The sequence below is a fragment of the Acinonyx jubatus genome, chromosome X, assembly GCF_027475565.1.
Source record: "Acinonyx jubatus isolate Ajub_Pintada_27869175 chromosome X, VMU_Ajub_asm_v1.0, whole genome shotgun sequence".
In the NCBI taxonomy this organism is placed as follows: Eukaryota; Metazoa; Chordata; class Mammalia; order Carnivora; family Felidae; genus Acinonyx; species Acinonyx jubatus.
Window position 1 is genome coordinate 68,214,236 of NC_069389.1, and position 24,554 is coordinate 68,238,789.

At 36.9% G+C, this 24,554-nt stretch overlaps 1 protein-coding gene and 1 pseudogene across 5 annotated transcripts in view; both read left to right on the forward strand.

Annotated features, from left to right (window-relative positions):
* The window catches only part of APOOL (apolipoprotein O like), a 139,388-nt gene that overhangs the window by 52,141 nt on the left and 62,693 nt on the right, over positions 1-24,554 (forward strand). For 4 of the 5 annotated variants that reach the window (XM_015074453.3, XM_053201423.1, XM_053201421.1 and 1 more), the window contains 3 exons: positions 11,094-11,213; positions 12,781-12,835; positions 14,306-14,404. In XM_015074453.3, coding sequence (XP_014929939.2) covers positions 11,094-11,213; positions 12,781-12,835; positions 14,306-14,404 — 274 coding nt within the window. The remainder of the gene's footprint in view (positions 1-11,093; positions 11,214-12,780; positions 12,836-14,305; positions 14,405-24,554) is intronic. The other variant, XM_053201424.1, reaches the window with a different exon arrangement.
* Positions 14,587-14,702, forward strand: LOC113597501 (uncharacterized; annotated as a pseudogene).

A 24,554-nucleotide genomic window follows, 5' to 3' on the forward strand; every position in this document is an offset into this window, starting at 1 on the left:
TGTTTCTGTCAGATTACTACCTTTATCCTGTCCATGTCGAAGTTGTCTTGATTCCTAGCAGCCCAGTTCTCCTGTTTTATCTCAGGTGTGCAACTGTGTTCCAGAACTGCAAATTTTAGGGACCTGGCATGGCAGAGATCCATGCTGATCCTCTGGGGGAGGCTCTTGCTGTGCTTTGGCTAGTACCGGTTTGTCCTAGAAAAGTAGTTGCATGACCACGCATGGGCTTGGATTGTATGGTAAAGCAAACATTTGGCATCCAGGTAGCTGTTCTCAGCAGGTGTGTCTCTGAATGCTAATTAATCGGGCAGCTCATTGGCACCCACTGGCTCTTTTGTTTCTTGAGAGGCAGTGTCACCTCTTCCAAATGCACTGGGTGCAGGAAGTCTCTCCCAGTGTGATCCAGGGGATCCTCAGAACGGGTGATCATGAAGACTTCTAAAATTTTAGACTTTGAGCTCAGCTGCTTGTAAAAACTTGCAATAATCAGCCCTTCTCATTTCTCCAGTCAATGTTTTGGGGGAGGTGTTTTTCTTGTGCAGTCTCCTCAGTGCTACTTTATCTCTCTCTCTTCTCTCTCTCTCTCTCTCTCTCTCTCTCTCTCTCTCTCTCCCTGTCTCTCTCTCTCTCTCTCTCTCTCTCTCTCTCCCTGTGTCTCTCTTCTCTCTGTGATCAGGGCTCCCTCCCTTCTGCACTATCCATGATTGTTTTCTCCCTCACATCATGTCTCCACACCTCCTGCCTTCCACAGTGTTTTCTCTTTTCTCCCTCTAGATGTGCAGTTTGTTCCTTCAGTTCTCAGATAGTTTTCCTGGGTGTTCAGAATGACTTGATAATTATTTAGCTGTGTTTGAGGGACAAAGCACTGATAAGATCCTCCTACAACTCTGCCTTCTTTACTCTTTCCCTGAATTTTTTTAAGCAAAATCTTCAGTAGAGAATCCAAGACATGCAAAATTAACATTGTGATACATGACAAAATCTGTATGGCTCCAAAGGTTCTATTTTCCCACCATTTCAGTTTTTTCTATGTAGCTGTCAAATTTTCCCAGCACCATTTACTGAAGAGACTTTCCTTTCCATATTGTATGTTCTTGCATCCTTTGACAGAAATTGACCATAAATGGATAGTTTTATTTCTTGACTCTTTGCTGTTCTGTTGATCTGTTTGTCTGTTTTTTTTTAATGTTTATTTATTTTTGAGAGAGATAGAGACAGAGTGTGAGCAGGGGAGGAGCAGAGAGAGAGAAAGACGGAGACACAGAATCTGAAGTAGGCTCCAGGCTCTGAGCTGTCAGCACAGAGCCTGACATGGGGCTTGAACCCACGAACCACAAGATCATGACCTGAGCCAAAGTCGGTTGCTTAACTGACTAAGCCACTCAGGCTCCCCTGTATGTCTGTTTTTATGCCAATATCATACTCTTTTCATTACTATAGCTTTGTAGTATAGTTTGAAATCAGGTATAGTGTGATACCTCAGGCTTTTTTCTTTGTCAAGATTGTTTTAGCTTTAGGGTCTTTGTCATTCCATATATATTTCAGGATTATTTCTTCTGTTTCTGTGGAAAATGCCACAGAATTAATGCCATGGAATTTTTATAGGGATTGCATTGAATCTGTTAATTGCCTTGGGTTTTATAGTCATTTTTAACATTAACTCTTCCAGTCCAAGAGCATGAAATATATTTCCATTTTTTGTGTCTTCACTTTCTTTAATTAATGTCTTATAGTTTTCATTCTACTGATCTTTCACCTCCCTGGAAGAATTCATTCCTTGTCATTTTCCTTTTTTCATGGAATTGTGAATGGGACTGTTTCCTTGATTTCTCTTTCTGATAGTTATTAGTGTTTAGAAACGCAGTAGATTCCTGTATGTTAATTTTGTATTCTTCAACTTTATCTAATTCATGCATTAGTTCTAACAAATTATTTTTTGTGGGTTCTTCAGGGTTTTCCATGCATAATATGCTGTGTGTATACGGCAGTTGTACTTCTTCCTTTCCAATTTGGATGCCTTCTATTTCTTTTTCCTACCTAATTGATGTTACTAAGCGTACAATACTATGTTGAATAAAAGCAGAGAGAGTGGGCATCCTCGTCTTATTCATTGTCTTAGGGGAAAAACTTTTCAGTTCTTCATCATTGAATAGCCCTGGGTTTGTCATATATGACTTTTGATATGTTGAAGTATATTCCTCCTTACCCACATTGTTTACAGTTTTTGTCATAAATGGTTTTTTAATTTTGTCAAATGTTTCTCTACCTATTGAGATGATCATGTGGTTTTTATCTTTCATTTTGTTACCATGGTGTATCATGTTTGATTTGCAGATGTTGAATATCCTTGTGTCCCTGAAATAAATCACTTGATCATAATGTATGATCTTTTTAGTTTACTGTTGAACTCAGTTTGCTAATATTTTGTTGAGGATTTTTGCCTCTGTGTTCATCAGGGATATTGGCCTGTATTTATTTTCCAGCGTCCTTGTCTAGTTTGATAGCAGAGTAATACTGGCCTCATACAATGAGTTTGGAAGAGTTTCCTCATCTTCAATTCTTTGGAAGATTCTGAGGATGCATATTAAATCCTTTTTGAAGGTTTGGTAGTATTCATCAATGAAGCCGTCTGGTGCTGGACTTTTGTGTTTTGGGAGTTTTTTGATTACTGACTCAATTATGTGTATTTATATTTCCTATTTCTTCATGATTCAGTCTTGGAAAATTGCATGTTTCTATAAATCTATTTATAGTTTCCAGTTTGTTGGCATATAACTGTTCCCTGTAGTCTTATTTGATGCTTTATGTTTCTGTAGTACCGGTTGCAACTACTCCTTTATTTCTGATTTAATTTTGAAGCCCCTCCTCTTTTGTATGTGTGTGTGTGTGTGTGCGCGCGCACACGTGTGTGTGTGTATGTGAGTCTAACTAAATGTTTATTGATTTTGTTTATCTTCTCAAGAAACTGGTTCCTAGTTTGATCTTTACTATTGTCTTTCTTGTCTCTTCATTTATTTCCACTTTGATCTTTATTATTTCCTTCCTTCTACTAACTTCAGGCTTTGTTCTTCTTTTTTATAGTTACTTTGTGAAAAGTTATATTGTTTATTTGAGATTTTTCTTGTTTCTTGAGATAGGCCATAAACTTATGGCATGCAGCTTTTGCTGCATCCCATAGCTTTTGGTATGTCATGTTTCTATTTTCATTTGTCTCTATGTATTATTTTATTTATCTCATGATTTCTTCTATTACCCAGAAAATGTATCCCAGTAGTTTTTCAGTAACATGCTGTTTCATCTCTATGTGTTTATAGTTTTTATAGTTTTCTTATAGTTGATTTCTAGTTTCATACCATTGAGGTTTGAAAACAAGCTTGATAGGACTTCATTCTTGCATTTTTGAGACTTGTTTTGTGGCCTAACATGTGATCTATCCTTGAGAATATTCCATGTACACTTGAAAAGAGTGTGTATTCTGCAGCTATGGAATGAGATGTTCTGTATATATCTATTAAGTCTGCCTCATCTAATGTGTCATTTAAGGCCAATGTTTCCTTGTCGATTTTCTGTGTAAATGATATATTCATTGATATAAATGTGGTATTAAAATCCCCTACTATTATTGTGTTGCTGTCCATTTCTCCTTTTAGGGCTTTTATTATTTCCTTTCTATATTTTGGTGTTTTATGGCTCATGCATATATATTTATAAATGTTACATCTTTCTGCTGGATTGACCCCTTTATTTTATGTAGCACCCTTTGTTTTTTTACAGTCTTTGTTTTAAAGTAATATTTTGTCTAATATGAGTGTAGCTACACCATCTTTTTTGTTGTTTTTTTTTCTATTTGCATGGAATACTTTTCCATCTCTTCACTATTAGTCTGTTTGTCTTTACTTCTGAAGTGTGTCTTCTGTAGGTTGTATATAAATGTGTCCTGTATATTTATTCTTTCAGCCACTTTATGTCTTTTGATTTGAGAACTTAGTCCATTTACATTTAGAGTAATTATTGATAGTTATATACTTATTGTCATTTCATTAATTGTTTTCTGGCCATTTTTGTAGTTCTTCTCTGTTCTTTTCCTCTGTCTTCACTTGTGGTTTGATGACTTTCTTTAGTGATATGTTTGGTTTCCTTTCTCATCTTCTTTTATATGTTTACTATAACTTTTTTTGTGTGTGGTTACTGTGAGTTTCACATATATAATATATATAACTGTATTTTGAGTTGATAGCAACTTAAATTTGAACACATTCTAAAACTACATTTTTATTCCCCTTCCACATTTTATCGTTTTGATGTCATTTTATGTCTCTGAACTAATTATTATAGTTTTAGTTAATTTTACTGCTTTTGTCTTTTAACCTTTATTGCATTTTTATAAGTGACTGGTCCACTTCCTTTAATATACATTTACCTTTTCTAATGGTATTTTTGTTTTGTTTTCTTTCTATTAGTGTCATTTCTTTTCAGGCTAAAATAGTCTTTTTAAATATTTTTTTTGTAAGTCTGGATTAATAGTGATGAACTCCTTTAGATTTTGCTTATTTGGAGCTCTTTTTACTTCTGTTGTAAAGGATAATCTTGCCTCTATTCTTGGTTAGAAGTTTTTTTTCCTTTCAGGACTTTGAATATGTCATATCATTCCTTTTTGGCTTGCAGTGTCTGCTGAGAAATCTTCTGGTAGCCTTAGGGATCTCCCTTGTGTGTAGCAATTTGTTTTTCTCTTATTGCTTGGAAGATTCTGTCTTTAACTTTTGACATTTTAGTTATAATGTGTCTTGATATGTCTTTCTTTGGTTTCATCTTGTTTGGAACTTTCTGCACTTCCAGGACCTACATGTCTATTTCTTTCCCCAGGTTAGGGAAGTTTTTAGCCATTATTTCATTAAATAATTTTGCTGTCCTTTTCTCTCTTTTTTTGTTACCCTATAGTGCCAACATTATTTTGCTTGGTGATGTCCCAGAGGTCCCTTAAATTCTCTTTTTTTTCCCAATTCTTTTTTCTTTTTCCAGCTCTGTCTGGGTGATTTCCATTGCTGTGTATTCCAGATCACTAATCCATTTTGCTTCATCCAGTCTGCTGTTGAACCCCTGTTGTGTATTTTTCAGTTTGCTCATTGTATTTTTCAGCTATGTGACTTCAGTTTGGTACCTTCTTATATTTTATGCATCTTTGTTGACATTCTCACTGTGTCTGTTCTGTTTGGTTCCTGAGTTTGGTGAACATCTTTAGGACCATTACTTTGAATTCTTTATCAGGTAGATTACTTATCTTTGTATCATTAAGGTTCCCCCCAACCCCCCCCCCCCACCCTGGCTAAGGTTTTATCTTGTTTCATTTGGAACATATTACTGTTTTTTTTTTCATTTTGTTTGACTCTGTTTCTGTTCATATGTATTAGGCAAAACAGTTGCCTCTCCTATCTTGAAGTGGTGGTCTTATGTAGTTGATGGTACATACTTCTTATTCAACCTTGCCCTAGTGCTTGGTTGTCTCTCAAACGTTTGTGGTTGTTTAGTCTACCTGATGTTTTCATAATGTGTTCCTATTGTGAGGGTGTTCCAAGACTGTCATCATTACAAGTGCAGTAATCTTACTTAGCACCTAATTTCAGACTGATATCAGGAAGCAGCTTTGAAAGCATGTAAGTATTTACATTTTTGTAGTGCCACATTTATAATTTCTGCTGTCCTCCAGTTCATGAGATCTTGGTATGCCCTGGGTGATACTTGCAAAAATTAGGGTTCCAGATGAATATATAAGCTCCTTTCTGGGACATCTCAAAGTCAAAGGGGTGTACAAGGATGACATCTCCCTGTTTATGTTCCTGGGAATACCTCCTTAGCCTCTAGATACATGGGAAACCTGAAGCCTGTCCCTAGACTAAAGCTCCAGGCTAAGCATATAGGACTTTTTCATAGGAAGACTGGGGTTGTGTTTCATTCTCTTGTCTGCAGTGCCCTGGGTTGGAGACCTGCTAAGGACTATCTTTCCAATTTTTACATTTCCATGGAACTCAGGGAAGCCAGCCTCCTTGGCCTCCAGGCCTAAGTCATCAAGGAGTATCTTCTTTGGGAACTGTGTATGCCCACTGGCTTTAGCTGGAGAGTGTAGGGGGTTGGGCATACTCACTGGTTTTAGAAAGGCAGCAGGGGAAATATTTCGTCTACCCATACCTTTGGGCTTCAAGAATTCAATGAGAGAATGCCTTGTCTGCAGGAGAATGCCATGACTACTTGCACTTGCTAGCCCTAGCCAGGGAAGGGCAGAGTGTCACAAATGTCTGTGCTTAGTGACTTTAGCCAGGGAGTGGGAGAGTGCTGTGATTGTTTGTGCTAGCTTGCCCCAGCTAGAAGCAAGGTAGTGCTGCAACCGCTCACACTCTCTGCCTTCAGCAAGGCAGCAGGATAGTGCCTCAACCTTTCTTTCACTCTACCTGTATTACCAAGTCAGTGAGAGAGTGCCATGTCTGAGTGCGCCCACCTGTGCTATCAGAGTAGGTGGGGAATATAAAATTAGTGTCTGTCAGCACCTCTGTCTTTGAAGAGATTTTCAACTGTCCCCTCCCTCTCCATCAGATGCTTTTAGGTAGGCAAATAATTCTCCTTTACATATAGTGTAGGTGCTTTCAAACTGCTGTTTTTTCACTGGATCTCAGTATGACTGAAAGAAGCCCTTTAAAAGGGTAGTCTCAGTTTCCTGTAGTGAATTGGGTCCCTTGGATGTTAATACCTTTGGTTTTCTCAGGTAGACTTTTCTGTGTGTGGCGCCATCTCTGAAGTGCAGATTCCAGGCATTGGGATGGTTGATGTGGGCCATCAATCCCTTGCTCCTCCAGAAGCAGTACTGGATTGTTAGATTCCTCCCTATTGTGTGTTGCCTTGCCGGGGAGCTGTTTTTGGTGAGACTCTATCTTTGTCTTACTTACTTGTCTCAGTGTGGTCTTTTTATGCTTTTTGTGGAGAAGTAGTTCATCTAGTTCAGATCTTTTTCAGAATGCCACGATGTTGCAGAAATCTTATTTATTTATTTTTTAAATCTTCTTTTGATCAACCAGTTGCTGAGAGAGTAAGTTAAACCTATGATAGTGAATATGTCTGTTCTTGTTTCAGATATTTTGAGGATATGTTAATAGATGCATACAAGTTTAAGATTATAATATTTCTAGTTATTTAAGCTTTTTGTCTTGATAGAGTCACTTTATATCTAATAATGGATTTTGTCTTAAAGTCTATCTTGTCTAATATTTTTAAAAATTTTGTCTAATATTAATATAGCTCATAGTAGTTTTCTTTTGATTGCAACTTTTCCAGTATGCCCTGTTCCCCACATTTTAGATATATGGTGTCATATTTTACATCATTTTATTTTGTGAATCCCTTGACTGCTTTTTTCAAATGTATTTGTTTTTACTGCTTTTGTATTTTTTACTTTTCATACTCTTACTTATGATATTTCCTTTCCACTCAAAGAGTCTTCTTCAGGGGCACCTGGGCAGCTCACCTGGTTAAGCTTCCTCCAACTCTTGATTTCGGCTCAGGTCATAATCTCACGGTTTGTGAGATTGAGCCCCTTGCCAGGCTCTGCACTGACAATGTGGAGCCTACTTGGGATTCTCTCTCCCTCTCTCAAAATAAATAAATAAACATTAAAGAGTCCTGTTTAATATTTCTTGTGGGACTAGTTTAGTGGTCATGAAATACTTTAGTTTTTGTTTGAGAAATTCTTTCTCTCTCCCTTATTCTGAATGATAGCCTTGCTGAATGGAGTATTCTTGGCTGTGTATTTTTCCCTTTCTGCTCATTTCTTATATCATGCCACTCCCTTCTGGCCTGTAAAGTTTCTGCTGAATTATCTGCTGATAGCCTTATGGTGTTTCTCTTGTATACAAGTATCTTTTTTCTCTTGCAACCTTTAAAATTCTTTTTTTATCACATTTTTTTTTTGTCATTTTAATTACTGTGTGCCTTGGTGTGGACTTCCTTGGGTTGAATTTGTTGGGGGATGTCTGTGCATTGGGATATCTTGTTTCCTTCCACAAATTAGGGAAGTTTTCAGGTATTATTTTTTCAAAAAAAACCTTTTCTTCCCCCTTTTCTCTCTCTTATTCTGGAATCCGATTAATGTGAATGTTATTACTCTTGATGGAGTGACTGAGTTTCCTGTCTATTCTCATTTTGCACATTTTTTTCCTCACCTGCCCAGTTTGATTACTTTTCATTACTCTGTCTTCCAGGTCATTAATTCATTTTCCTGCCTTCTCTAGCCTGCTATTAATTCCATCAAGTTTATTTTTAATTTCATTCATCGTGTTCTACAACTATTATTGGTTCATTTTTATCTCTTTGTTAAGGGTCTCACTGATGTCCTCTACTTTTTCTCAAGTCCAGTGCATATCTTTATGATCATTATTTCAAATTCTATATCTAGCATATTACTTATATCCATTTCAGTTAGTTCTCTTGCTGTGGTTTGAGCCTGTTCTTTCATTTGGGACATATTTCTCTGTCTCTTCATTTTGTCTAACTCTCTGTGTCTATTTCTGTGCATTAGGAAACTCAGCTAGGTCTTATGCTCTTGAAAGTAGTGGGAAGGGTACACACTTTTAACAAGGTGGCACTGGTCCTCTTCCACAGGGGGCATGTAGTTTGTTTGGATACTGGGGATGTCCAGGGCTGGTTCAAAAAGCACACGTGGGTAGGGGGTGTGAGGTTTTTTTCCTTTAATGTTTATTTATTTATTTTGAGAAAGAGAGCATGGGAGGGGGCCAGAGAGAGTGAGGGAGAGAAGGAGAATCCCAAGTAAACTCTGCGCTATCAGCATAGAGCCTGATGTGGGGCTCAAATCTCACAATCATGAGATCATGACCTGAGCTGAAAACAAGAGTTGGATGCTTAACCGACTGAGCCAGGTGACCTACCCCCTCCCCAGTTTTTGTATGTGAGGGGCTTAGTTTTAACAAGGTGTGCACATAGTCTCTGGGAGGTGATCAGTCATTGCCCCCTGGGACTGAGGCTTGGAAAATGTGTGGATCAGGAGATGCGTTGTTGGTGAGGTTAATGCTGGTCTTCTGGATAGGGAACCCAAAGTGTATGACTGGAATGGATGGATCTGCCAAATCACAGGGTGTGGGGCTTGGTATAAGAAAGTTACTTAGTGTCAGTGCTGCACTGGTTCCTTCAGGTGGCCTTGTGTTTATGCTGAGGGACAGGGGAGGGAAATGTCACTTGCCAGCTCCTTTATTCCTGGAAGGGCCTCCCTGGTATCCCAGACTATCTGGGACTGCTCTGAGGTGAGTAAATAATTCTCCTTGTTTGCCCCAGGTGTGTTTCAAACTGCTGCTTCTACTCTAGATCTCATCAGACTGCTTATAGTGTTACCTCTTTAAGGGTGGGACTGAGCTTCCTAATGCCCTCTGGGGTCTTCCAGAGCTAAGACTGCTGATTTTTAAAATTCCAAGTTTTAAGTCCCTCTGGCTTTAAGAACTCACAAAATTTGACCTTTCTTGCTTTCAAAGCCAAATATTTTGGGGATTCTTCCCCCTGCCATCCCTGTGTGGGCTCCCCACTGTGATTGTTTCTTGCCAGAATTCTCTGCCCCTAGGTTCCCTCCTGACTCTGGATGCCCAGGGCTCTTTTAGCTCCCCACCAGGTCTCTGCCCTTCCTGTACTTTTTGTTGTGGTCTCTTCTCCACCTTTTGTCATGGAATTTGTTTTGCCAGTCTTTGCGTTGTTTTCTGGGTTATTTACACTGATGTAAGTGTTACTTAGTTGTATCCACAGGGCCAGGTGAGCTTAGGGTCCCCTTACTCTGCCATCTCCCTCGCCTGCCAGTTGAGTTCTTTATTTTTTTAATTTCCAGTTCCAGAAGTTCTCTGTTTACATTAGCTTTGGTAATTTTTGTACTCTCTTCCTCTGAACCCATATTTCCTTCTTTTATTTCTTTAAAAACAACAATAAATGTGCTTGATATTACATGTTCCATTTATACATTCTTTGTGGATCTGAGTCTGTTCTTTGTTGTTTCTGCTAGCTCTTGTCCAGATACTTCCCTGTGTTTTCTAACTTTATTTGCCTTCTTTGTTTTTTTCTTCTTTTTCTTCTTCTTCTTCTTCTTCTTCTTCTTCTTCTTCTTCTTCTAACATTATGGGCTCATATTTCTTGGAACTTTATCTGTTGTAATTCTTTCAAGTCTTGGTAGCTTCCTCCAGAGGGGAGAGATTTGTTTCTGCCAAGCATATGTGAGGGCTACCAGCTTAGAAGTACTTTAAATGTATTCTTGGTTTAAGATTTCTCCGATTACCCAGTTAGTTTAAAATGCTGCAGGTTATATGAGCTCTGGCTTGTGTTTGCCAGTTCTTAGGAAATATTTTTTTTCCTCTGTACTTGGTGCCCAGATTTTGATACAGTCAATTTTCCTAACAGTTATTTGCAGTGAACTGTTTATTCTTAATTCACTTTTAAGTTGATGATATTATAACTTTGAGATGCCAGCTTTGTAGGGTCCCCACTAAGATTGCCCACCTCAAGCTTTTTCTGGGTTTTGTTTCTTGATTCCATACTCCATGAACCGTCTGTTTTACAGCAAATGACAACAAGGTAAAAGCTGACTCTATTGTTTATCTCTGCATTTCGGCTGTTTTTTTTTAATTCTGGGTTTCTTAACAGTCTTTATAAACAGCTTACAGGATCATTCCTCCCATTTAAGATGGTTTTTAAGAATATTTTGTCAGCATTTTTAGTTGCTTTTATAGGAGGAAGGTTCATGAGGATTTCTCTTCTGCCTTACTCCTGGAAAAGGATGTCCATCATTTTATATTTTTTTTTAATTTTTTTTTCAACGTTTTTATTTATTTTTGGGACAGAGACAGAGCATGAACAGGGGAGGGGCAGAGAGAGAGGGAGACACAGAATCGGAAACAGGCTCCAGGCTCCGAGCCATCAGCCCAGAGCCCGACGCGGGGCTCGAACTCACGGACCGCGAGATCGTGACCTGAGCTGAAGCCGGACGCTTAACTGACTGCGCCACCCAGGCGCCCCCATCATTTTATATTTTTAACATGAACTTTTTTTTTTTTTGTCTCTAGCTCCCCATATATACCACACCACCTCTGCAGTCTAAATATGTTGAAGAGCAGCCTGGTCATTTACAAATGGGCTTTGCATCCATCCGTAAAACAACTGGTCATTATATTGGCTGGTGTAAGGTAAGTTAAGTTATAATAGTGGTTTAATGTTGGAGGTTTTTGATTTGTTCAGACATGTGATTCTCATGTTGCATTTGGTATTGTCAGAAGTTCTTCAGTGTTATTCATCAGGTGAGTGGGCTAATGTAGAGGAGGATCTAAGACTGCTTCATTCACATCTGTAGCGCTTTGTCACAGATGGCTAGAAGGCTGGACTCAGCTAGGAATGTTGACTGAAGCACCCATGTTTGCAGTCGTCTGGTCAATAGTTATTATAACTTTGAAGGTGTAGTGTTCTCAAGAGACAGTCCTTTTTTTTTTTTTTTTAAAGCTTATTTACTTATTTTGAGAGAGAGAGAAAAAACACAAGTTGGGGAGGGGCAGAGAGAGAGGGAGAGAGAATCCCAAGCAGGTACCATGCTCAGCATGGAGCCTGAAATGGGTCTCAGTCTCACAACTATGAGATCATTATGTGAGCTAAAATCAAGAGTTGGACGTTCAACAGACTGAGCCACCCAGGTGCCCCAAGAGACAGTCTTTAAAGAGAAGTAATTCAGTGGCATTTATGATCTGTGTTGGTTTGTACAGCTTGAAACCATGATGAACAGGATGAACCTCTGCATGAAAATCTCTAAGACAAAGTTACTAATACCAAGATAACACAATAACAATGACTTATTTCTTTCTTGTCTAATGTAATTATTTCTGTGTTCTTTGCTTTGAAAATGTTTTTTGTTGTTTTTATTCCATGGTTTCATAGCAGCTAGTTTAGAGATGGAGACCATATATTTCAGTTGCGTTTCTGGTTTCTTCAATAGAGTAAAGCATGACTGTGGATAATTACTATAGGTAAATCATTCTGTGCCTTCATTTTCCTTCTGATGTAACTGAGATAGTACCTATTGCTCAGTGAATGAATGTAACTATATTTGTTGCATTAAAATAGTTAGAAACAGGTAAAAGGAAAAAATGAAGACTTTAATCCCTTCAGTGGATTTATATAATCTTGATTTGTAGAGAATTTATGTTCCTCTATAAAAACAAACACTAGTCTATGTAGGATGATTTCTATCTTGAGATAAATGTCTAGGTTTTTTTCCCATTCTAATGCACACTAAAAAAAGGAGAAGACGAAGCACTTTAGGCTTGTTGTTATTACTTTCTTCACAAACATTATGTTGTTGCTGCCATATCTTTATTAGTCAGATATTGCTAACCTGAAATATACCTCTATCTCTGCTTTATTTAAATTTCATTCATTTTTTAAGCCTTTATAAAATAAGATGATAAACCTTTGTGTTTCTGCAATAAATTATCTGTGAGATGCTCTGACTGTAGGCATTACTTCACCTGTTTATATGAGGAAAATAGTAAATAAGTATTATTCGTGTTAAATAGAATGAAAAAAAAGAAATTAAAAGAAGCTAAGTAAAACAAGTATTCTCATAGTGAATAAATGGGAAAGTTAGACTTAGATTTGGGTGCAGTGGTAACTCAACACTTTAATATATGGTCTCATGAGATGTGGACTGTTTAATTGTCAACATCTTGAAAAATTCAGCTGTCTTTTTTTTTTCTTTTTGCTTAGGGTGTTTATGTCTTTGTGAAAAATGGGATAATGGATACCGTACAATTTGGAAAAGGTAGGTGAGTGAACCATCCATAATTAGAAATGTTCTGTTGTCTTTTTAACTTGACAGATTTAAATGTGAGAAAAATAAAAATGTTATGTTATTTTCATGTTTTATGAACTGAGAAAATACTCTGTATAGCACTTTATGATAACAGTAACAAAGTAATAGTACCGATCACTTATTAAGCAATTATTATATGCAAAGACACTATGATAAACATTGTACATAATTTATCTAATTTAATTTTTATAATAATTCTATGAGTGTTGGTATTATAATTATTCCCTTTTTCAAGATAAGGAAACTGAGGTTTAGAAAGGTTAAGTTGGTTACCAAGGTCACATAGCTAGTAAATGGCAGCACCTAGACTCAAACTGAGGTCTGTTTTAGCTGCAAAGCCCATATTATATACTCAAAGCACAAATTAGCAATATGTCTCCATTGTTATCAGTTAGTTTAAATAAGTGCTATTTGCTGTTAAAATATGTAGAATTTTGCTATTTATTCCTAGGAAACACTATACCCACTAGTCACTCTAGAATGTTTGAGCTAATGTTGGATAGCACTTGTATTTGACTCTTTAGTTTGATAGTGGTATTTGGCAGTAGACATATCTTCCTAATATTCTTGGCCTCAGCCAGTTGTCAACATAAATGTGTACGGGAGACAGAAAGATCATTTTTAAATGTTTCCATTTAATGTGTTATCATTACTTAAGTATGTGTTAATCATTACTTAAGGTATGTTGGAATTCCAAACTATATTCCTCATTTGTCTTGAAGAATACGATTAAATAAGTGATTGGCATTAAATAATTGTGATAGAAGAATGTATTTTCTTGAGTTATATGGAAACAAATAATTTATGTATATAAAAAGCCAGGAAATCTAGACTTGTGTCCACTCTTCATCTACTTTTGGTCTAGGGTCACTTCTAATCCTGATCATTGGTTTTAACCAAGAGCAGTGGCTCCTCTGGGTATTGGGGAGTGTGGCATGCAGGGTCTAGAAGTTACATGTATCCCTAGTTAGTTATTCAAAGTTCTCTAATAAAGTATTTCCATTCTTACTGGATCCTGCCACAGTTTGAACACATAATGCCAGAAGCATTTTGAATCAATGATAGGGATATAGTACATACACAATCAGGCATTTAGTTTACAGTAATTCACATTAAAGTGTATACTCGTGCATCATATTTAATTAAAGAGTAATAATTGCCTGTATTAAGAAAACAATTATCAAATCAGCTGTGGAAGGAAGATTTTATTTTGTAACAAGGACTATTTTAAACACTTTTTTAAATTACTATTCAAATCATTCTTTTGTGTAGCTTTTCTGAAGTGTTTACACCATCTGCTACTATGATAACAAATTTCTTTAGCTTTTCTGCATCATATATACAGTGCCTAGTTATAATAAGTCATTTATATTAATTTTTAACTTATTTCTTAAAAGATGCTTATGTCTTTCTTAAAAGATGCTTATGTCTATCTGAAGAATCCACCTAGAGATTTTCTTCCAAAAATTGGAGTGATTACAGTTTCAGGATTAGCAGGCTTGTTTTCAGCAAGAAAAGGTAGGGTTTAAAAAAATACATTTTCTCTTTTAATACCAATATATTCTGAATTTTACTGTCATGGGAAAACCTCTTATGTTTTATTGAATATTGTTAGGATAGGCTACTGTGAAAAAATTTTGTCTATTTTACAGCATGTTTACTTTTATAAAGAATGTGTTTTTAAAAATATAGCTATTCCAGTGCTTGCTTCAGCAACACATATGCTAAAATTGGAACGATACAGAGAAGACGGAGAAGACGAGCATGGCCCCTGCTCAAGGACGACATGCAAATTGGTGAAGCATTCCATATTAAAAAAAAAAACTGGAAATCAGTTTGAAAATTTCTCTTGTAAACTTAAACATGTACTTACCATGAGACCAAGTAATCCCACTGCTGGGTATTTACCCTGGAAAAATGAAAAATCTGTACATAAATGTTTATAGTAACTCTATGATTACCAAAAGCTGGAAACAACCTCAATATCTTTCAGGAGTAAACTATATTTTGGCATTTCTAAACAAAGAAATTATATTCACCAGTAAAAGGAGTAAACCATTGACACATGCAACAGTCTTGATGAATCTGACAATAAGAAGCCAGTCTAAAAAAGTTAACATATTGTATAATTCCATTTATATGACTTTCTCAAAAAGACAAAACTATAGTAACAACAACAAAAAAAAGGGGTCAGTGGCTCCTAGGAGTTAGGAGTGGAAAGGTGTGACTATAATGTGATAGCATGAGATTTTCTTAAGAGTGAAAATAACTGTTCCATATCCTGATTATACTGGTGGTTATGTGACTATACATGTATTAAAATTGATAGAACTGTACATGAAAAGTGTTGACTTTTCTGTATGATCATATCAAATACAATTTAAAAAATATAGCTATTCTTATTAAAATTGTAATTATAATTACAAATACAATTAATTATGATTATACTTTGTTTCTCATCTTTTTAAATATTTTTTAAATTTAAATAAGTTACCATACAGTGTAATAATTAGTTTCAGGTGTACAATGTAGTGATTCAACTCTTCCATACAACACCCAGTGTTCATCACAAGTGTACTCCTTAAACCCTATTCTGTTTAACCCATCCCTCTACTCACCTTCCCTCTGGTAACCATCAGTTTGTTCTCTATAATAGGTAAGAGTCTGTTTCTTGGTTTGCCTCTCTCTCTCTCTCTCTTTTTTTCCCTTTGCTCATTTGTTTTGATCCTTAAGTTCCACATATGAGTGAAATCATATGGTATTTGTCTTTCTGTGATTACTTCAGTTAGCATAATACTCTCTAGTTCCATCCATGTCCTTTCAAATGGCAAGATTTCGTGCTTTTTTATGGCTGAGTAATACTCCATTGTAAATATATACCATATCTTCTTTATCCATTCATCAGTTGATGGACACTTGGGCTGTTTCCATATTTTGGCTATTGTAGATAATACTGTTATAACATTGGGATGCATGTAAACCTGTGAATTAGTATTTTTGTATTCCTTGGGTAAATTCCTAAAAGTGGAAATGCTGGACTTTGCATAGTTCTATTTTTAACTATTTGGGAAATTCCAAACTATTTTCCAAAAAGCTGCACCAATTTCCATTACTACCAACAGTGCAGGAGGGTTCCTCTTTCTGCCCATCCTCACCAACACATCTTGGTTCTTATCTGTTAATTTTAGCAATTCTGACAGGTATTATAGGTTTGATTTGTATTTCCCTGACTATGAGTGATGTTGAGAATCTATTCAAGTGTCTCTTGGCCATCTGTATGTCTTCATTGGAAAAATGTCTATTCATGTCTTTTGCTCACTTTTTAATCAGATTGTTTTTTGAGTGTTGAGTTTTAGAAGTTCTTTATATAGTTTGGATACCAACCTTTTAGGTCATTTGCAGATATTTTCTCCCATTCCATAGGTTGCCTTTTAGTTTTGTTGATTTTTTCTTTTGATCTGCAGAAGCTTTTTATTTTGATGAAGTCCCAATAGTTTATTTTTGCCTTTATTTCCCTTGCCTCAGGAGACATATTGAGAAAGAAGTAGCTATGGCCAGTGTCAAAGAAGTTACAGCCTGTGTTGTCTGTCTTCTGTGATTTTCGTGGTTTCCTATCTCACATTTAGGTCTTTCATCCACTTAGAGGTTATTTTTGTATATGGTGTAAGAAAGTGGTCAAATTTCTTTTGCATTTGGCTGTCCAGTTTTCCCAACACCATTTGTTGAAGAGACAGTCTTTTTTCTTGTAGGTATTCTTTCCTTTTATGTCAAATATTAATTGATTATATAGTTGTAGGTTCATTTCTAGGTTTTCTGTTCTGTTCCATTGATCTATGTCCCTGTTTTTGTGCCAGTGCCACACTGTGTTGATCACTACAGCTTTGTAATATAACTTGATGTTTGGAATTGTGAGTCTTCAGGTTCGCTTTTTTTTTTTTTTTCAAGACTGCTTTGGCTATTCAAAATCTCTTGTAGTTCCATGCAAATTTTTGGGTTTTTTGTTCTAGCTCTGTGAAAAATGCTGTTGGTATTTTGTCTTGTTTATTTTTTTGAGAGAGACAGAGACAGCATGAGCAGAGGAAAGGCAGAGAGAGAGGGAGAGAGACAATCCCAAGCAGGCTCCAAACAATCAGTGCAGAGCCCAACGTGGGGCTCAAACTCATGAACCATGAGATCATGACCTGAGTTGACACCGAGAGTCAGATGCTTAACCAACTGAGCCAAGATTGCTTTGGATAGTATAGACAATTTAACAATATTTGTTCTTTGAGTCCATGAGCATGGGATATCTTTCCCTTTCCTCTGTCATCTTTAATTTCTTTTATCAGTGTTTTATAGTTTTCAGAGTATAGTTCTTTCACCTCTTGGTTAGATTTATTCCTAGGTATCTTGTTTTTGGTGCAATTGTAAATAGGACTGATTCCTTAATTTCTCTTTCTGCTGCATCATCATTGGTGTATAGAAATGCATTTCTATACATTGATTTTGTGTCTGCCATTTTACTGAAGTTATTACTCCAGTTTTTTGGTGGAGTTTTTCACGTTTTCTGTATATAGTATCATGTCATCTGTAAATAGTGAAAGTTTCACTTCTTCATTGCCGATTCAGATGGCTTTTTTTATTTTTGTCATCTCATTGTTGTGGCTAGGACTTCCAGTAAAATGTTCAATAACAGTGGTGAGAGTGGACATCCCCATCTCTTTCCTGACTGTCAAGGATAAGTTGTCAGTTTTTCTCATTTAGCATGTATTAGTCATGGGTTTTTAGTATATGGCCTTCATTATGTTGAGGTATGTTTCCTCTAACCCTACTTTGTTTAAGGTTTTTATTATGAATGGTTGTACTTTGTCAAATGTTTTTCTCTGCATCTATTGAAAGGATCATATGGTTCTTATCCTTTCTTTTATTAATTTGGTATATCACATTGATTGATTTGTGAATATTGATTCACCCTGTAGCCAAGGAATAAATATCACTTGATCATAGTGAATGATTTATTTAATATATTTTTGGATTTGGTTTGCTGGTTTTTTATTGAGAATTTTTGCATCCATGTTTACCAGGAAATTTGGCCTATAGTTCTCTTTTTTAGGAGGTCTTTATCTGGTTTTGGTATTGGGGTGAAACTGTCCTGATAAAATGGATTTGGAAGTTTTCTTTCCTTTGCTATTTTTTGGAATAGTTTGTGAAGTATAGTTATTAACTCTTCTTTAAATGTTTGGCAGAATTGCCTATGAAGCCATCTGGCCCTGGACTTGTGTTTTTTCAGAGATTTTTGATTATTGATTCAATTTCTTTGGTGGTTTTTGGTCTGTTCAAGTTTTCTCCACCTTTCTTTTCTCCACCTTTCTTTTTCAGTTTTGTTAGTTCTAGGAATTCATCCATTTCTTCCCAGTTGCCAAATTTGTTGGCATAGAGTTTTTCATAATATTCTCAAGATTTTTTGTATTTCTGTGGTGTTGGTTGTGATTTCTCCTCTCATTTGTAATGTTATTTATTTGGATCTTTTTAGATAAGTTTAGCTAGAGTTTCATAAATTTTGTTAGTTATTTCAAAGAACCAGCTCCTGGTTTCATTGATCTGTTTTATTGTTTGTTTGTTTGTTTTATTTAGTTTCTATATCATTTATTTCTGCTCTAGTCTTTATAATTTCCTTCCTTATCCTAGCTTTAGGCTTTGCTTCTTGTTCTTTTTCTAACTCCTTTAGGTGTAAGGTTAGGTTGCATATTTGAGATTTTTCTTCTTGAGGTAGGCTTGTGTTGCTATATATTTTCTGTTAGGACTGCTTTTGCTGTGTCCCAAAGGTTTGGGACCGTTATGTTTTCATTTATTTTTTAATTTCTTCTCTGATTTCTTGGTTGACTCATTCATTGTTTAGCAGCATGTTTAGCTTCCAGGTATTTGTGGTTGTTCCAAATTTTTTTCTTGTGGTTGATTTCTAATTTCTTAGTGTTGTGGTCAGAAGAGGTGCATGGAATGGTATCCATCTTTTTGATATTCTTGAGGCCTGTTTAGTAACCTAACATGTGATCTATTCTGGACAGTGTCCCATGTGCACTTGAAAACAGTGTATTCTGTTGCTTTAGGATGGAATATTCTGAATATATCTGTCAAGTCCATCTCTGTCATTCACAGTCATTGTTTCCTTATTGTTTTTCTGTTTAGATGATCTGTCCATTGATGTAATTGGGGTATCAAAGCCCCTACCTAATATTATCATGTTATAGTCAATTCTTTTATGTTACTACTTTGTATATTTGGTTGCTTCCATGTTGAGTGCATAATTTGCAATTATTATATCTCCTTGTTGGATTGTGCATTTATTATCATATAGTATCTTTCCTTGTCTCTTTTTACAGTCTTTGTTTTAAAGTCTCTTTTGTCCAATATAAATGTTGCTACTCTGGCTTTCTTTTGGCATTCTTTTGCATGGCAAAGTTTTCTCCATCTACTCATTTTCAATCTGCACGTGTCTTTAGGTCTAAGGTGAGACTGTTGTAGGCAGCAGATAGATGGGTCTTCTTTTCTAATCCATTCTGATACCTTATGTCTTTTGATTGGAGTGTTTATTCCATTTACATTCAAAGTAATTATTGATAGATATGTATTTATTGCCATTTTATTACTTGTTTTGCCCTTGTTTCTGTAGATTTTCTCTTATCCTTTCTTGCCTTTGTCACTTTTGGCCTCCTTTACTATTTCAAAGAGTCCCCTTTACTATTTCTTGCAGGGCTGGTTTAGTGGTCATTAACTCCTTTAGTTTTTGTTTGTGTGGGAGACTTTTTATCTCTCCTTCTATTCTGAGTGATAACCTTGCTGGATAGAGTGTTTTTGGATACAGATTTTTCCCACTCAGTACTTTGAATATGTTATGTTATTCCCTTTTGGCTTGCAAAGTTTCTTTGAAAAATCTCCAGCTAGCCTTGTGAGTTTTTCCTGATAAGTTAAGAACTTCTTTTGCCTTGCTGCTTTTAAGATTCTTTTCCTTATCACCATATTTCACAAATTTAATTACAGTAAGTCTTGGTATTGGTCTGCTTTTGTCAATTTTGATGGGAGTTCTCTGTTCCTGGATCTGGATGTATGCTTCCTTTCCCAGATTAGGTAAGTTTTAAGCTATTATTTCTTCAAAGAAATTTTCTGTCCCCTTTTCTCTCTTGTCATTTTTTGGTATTCATATAATACAAATGTTATTACATTTGTTGGAGTCACTAAGTTCCTTAAGTGTATTTTCGTGTTCCATAATTATTCTTTCTCTCTTTTGTTTAACTTCATTAATTTCCATTATTTCGTCTTCCAGGTCAATAATTCGTTCCTCTACTTCTTCCAGCCTCTTGTTCATTGCATCAAGCCTGTTTCTTCTCTCTTTTATTGCACTGTTTGTCTCCAGTTGGTTCCTTTTTAGCTCTCTTATCTCTGTGATAAGGCTCTTACCTATGTGTTCTATTCTTATCTCAAGCCCATGAGTCTCCTTATGATCATTGCTTTAAATTCGCCATCAGACATGTTGCTGACATCTGTTTCTCTTAGATCTCTGGCCCTTGCCCTATCTCGTTCTTGCATTTGGGATCAATTACTCCATCTTTGCATTTTGTCTAAGTCTCTACCTTTATCTCTGTGTTAGAAAAGCCAGTCACATCTCCTGCTCCTGAGAAGTGGCTTTATGAAGAAGAGGTGCTGTAGTACCCAGGACCTGGCCCTTCAGGGGGTGTCTCTGGTATGTGCTGCATACACTCTGCTGTTGTGTTTTGGCTGCTGTATCCTTCCGGCCAGTCATCTACAAAGGCTGTCTTTGTCTGCTATGGGCAGTTTCCGTCCCTGGCCTGAATATGGTGAGTTTCAATTAGGTGTGCTCTGGTCTTCTTGTGAAATGAGACCTAGCACCACCTACACCAGAACTGAAGCCCTGTAGAACTCTCTTGTTGGTAGATATAGTGTTGGTAGGGTTTTATGCTGGTCTTCTGGGTGAGGGTCCCACCATGGTGAGAATGAGGCAAGTGTGACTGAGAAGGACAGCCTTACCAGAATGCAGAGGGTAGGGGTTGGTGTATATAAATTAGGCAGGCAGTGTTGGCACTTCACTACTTCCTGTCAGTAGCTCTGTGTTTGTGCTGAGGGGCAGGAGAGGGAAATGGTGCCAGATAGCTCTTTTGTTCCCAGAGTAGTATCTTTGTTAATGTTGCCTCTCAAGGATGCACTCCATTAAGAGCAAACAAGCTCCCCACTGTGTGCCCCAGGCGCACTTCCTATCACTGTTTCCACACTTTCTGCCCCTAGGTTATTTGCCCCCCTTCTCTCCAGGAGCAGGGCAGTGCCTGCCTTGCTGTATCACAGCCAAGTCCACTGACTTATAAAACTCCATGTTTTAAGTCCTACAGGTTGCAGAAACTCAAAAAATTAGCGCTTCTCAATCTCCAAGCCAATGGCTTTGGGGAAGTCTCTTTTTCCATTTCCCTGTGTGTTTCCCTCTGTCTCGCGCTTCTCTATACCATGGCTCCCTCTTTTCTGCAGCAGCTAGGATCCGTTGCTCCCCTAAACCACATCTCTGAACTTCCTACCTTCTTTGATTTGGCCTCTTCTCTCCTTTTAATTGTAGAGGTTGTTCTGCCAGTCTTCATATCTATTTCTGGTTTATCTAGGATGATTTGATAGTTCTCTAGTTGTGTTTCTGGGATGAGGTGAGCCTAAAGTCCTCTTACTCTGCCACCATCATCCTCTACTCCTTTTCTACAAAAAATTTTAGAGTCTCTGGCTATTAAACAAAAAAAGACCTTGGGAATTTTATGTTAATGTAAAAATGTATACAAACCACTCAAACTTGTTTTCTCTGCTTTGTCATAACTATCCATATTCTGGGGGCTATATTAAGTTTTGGAGACAGAGATGCTGGTACTAGAAAAATATTTTTTTCTCTTATCTTCTCATCCTGACCAAGGTTGCTAGAACTGACATCAGCCACCTCAGAATGGAGTTTGTGAAACTAGACAACTCATCACTCTCATTCAGCACATGAGGCTTGATATGCTTAATATCTTTGGTCCCTCTTTTTACCATGTGTCTCTGTCAACCTTGCCATTCCTTCTCACTCTACCACTTTTATCGAGGGTCCCCAAGACCACCCATGGGTTTGATGAATAAGTAGGAAGACTTAGAGGACTCAGTCTGTAATAATAGGCTTTATTACAGTGAGAAGTTATAAAGTAAAGTAAGCAGAGGGAAAAGACACATGGGGCAAAGCTTGTAAGAAACCAGGAACAACCTTCCAGGAATCTTCTCCCTGTGGAGTCATATAAGATGTACTTAATTCTTCAACTAATGAATTGTGACAATATGTGTTAGATGTTGTCAGCCAAGGAAGCTCAGTAGAGAATGAGCAGTCAAGGTTATTACTAGTGGCTGATCACATAAGCACTATCTCTCTAGTATGTCCAGAATTCCAGACTCCCAGAAGGAAAGTAGTTTTTCAGCATAAACCATATTATTTCAACAAGCAGTTTAGGCACAATGCATCATTCTTATCATTCAGAGAATATTTTCAAGTCCCCAGATGCCAGCGAAGGGCCAGCTTTGCAAGCAGACCTTTCTAACAATGGCAGTCTCAAGATACTATGTTAACTCTTTTCTGCACATTATTAAATAACTACCTTTCATAAGCATATGGTGAATTTCATATTTTCCCATCTTCAACCTTTGGGTATGGAAATTCCTGTAAGTAGGCATTACTGCTTTTCCTCCTCATGCAAGCCCCGACTAAGCTATTATGGTTCTCTGGTCAATAGCCATTTTGGTCACCTTCCATTTATGTACCTCCACAACTCATTTGCCAGTGATTGTCCCCATACTAAATTACATGTGTTTTGAAGTCACAGCTCTGAACCAGTCTGAAATCTAATATCAGACACCTTATGGTTGGTTTTCCCAACTTTGGTCCCTAAAGTAGTCTCAACTCATGGTGCCTGGGTGGCTCAGTCAGTTAAGTATCTGACTTTTCATTTTGGCTCAGGTTATGATCTCAAGGTTGTGAGATTGAGCCCCGTGTTGGGCTCTGCAATGGACATGGAGCCTGCTTGAGATGCTCTCTCTCTTTCCTTCTACCATTTGTGCTGTCTCTCTCTCTAAAAAAAAAAGGTAGTCTCAAGTACACCTAATCAGATACAAAACGTTTGTGAATTGAAAGAACATTCCAGCATTCTAACTTTAGCCCATATATCGCATCTCAGTAGACCTAACACTCTCCCTTATAGCTAATATTAATGGTTCCTGTTATCTCATTTTTAATTCTAACGATGTTGAGCAGCTTTTGCTTGGATACATATTATAAATTATTTATTAGGAAAAAAAATTGAAAACTCAGATCACTCTATATAGCAGTAAAACTCAAAGAAAAACATACTACTTGATTCTCAGTATGAAACTCATAATCCACTTGCAAAAGAATATGTTCCTTAGGTCATTCACATTGTTGCTAAATGTCAGAACTAGAATAATCTTACCCAATGTTTTTCAAATTGCAGATCTCAACCTATTATTAGTGAAATAAACATAGTGAATCTCAAGAGACATTTTATTAAAAAATTAGGGGAGAACAGCAAATATCAGGGTTCTGTACTTAATATGGTAAATATTGTGAAATTTTTGTTTCCATGGAGTGTGTGTGTGTAAGATAGGTCATAGGTCAGGGAGTCTGGGTGGCTCAGTCAGTTAAGTGTCCCAACTCTTGTTCTCAACTCAGGTCTTGACCTCAGGGTTATGAGTTCAAGCCCCATGTTGGGCTCGATGCTGGGCCTGGAGCCTACTTTAAGAAAAAAAAAAAAGATAGGTCATAGCTCATAATGTAAAATTTATTCTTTAATATGAGACATGGTCAAAAAATGTATGAAAGCTGTTGATTAGTCTAATCCCATTAGCTACAGATAGAAGTCCAGAGAAGGAAAATCACTCAGTGATTTCATAGTACATAACTTGTTTAGTGGCTGTGTCTAGAGCCTTTCCTACTTATTGGAGTAGGGCTATTTAATTCAAATGAAATTTATGTTCTGGTAGACTGGCTTTTCTTATCAAGTAAAGAGAAGTTTTTTTAATGTTTAAAATGATACGTCAAGGAAAAAATGTCATTTTCCAAGGTTAGGAGCAGCATAATTAGGGGGATTTGGCTAAGTCAAGGAAACCTGCATTAAGAGATGTTAAGTCAGTAAAATCAAAAACCAAACTATGGATATTAGAATAATAATGAGCAGGACGAGAGTAAAGGAGCAAGTTAAGACAGATTTTCTTCTAACTTAAGATATGTTTTAACAGATCTAGACCCTCTTTCACATTATCAGAGAAAACAGTTTAAAACCAAAAGAAAGCTAAATTAGAGGTTGAAGTAGCCTACTTACCCACCTTTCCCAAGCTCAGTCTTATTTTTTTAAGCTTATTTATTTATTTTGAGAGAGAGAGTGAGCAGGGGAGGGGCAGAGTCAGAGAGGGAGAGAGAGAATCTCAAGAAGACTCCATGCTGTCAGCGCAGAGCCCGATGTAGGGTTCAGTCTCATGAACTGTGAGATCGTGACCTGAGCTAAAATCAAGAGTTGGACCCTTAACTGAGCCACCCAGCAGCCCTTCCCTAGCTCAGTCTTGTAGACATGACTGTAGAAGGCTTTCTTACTATTAGGTGAGCCAGATG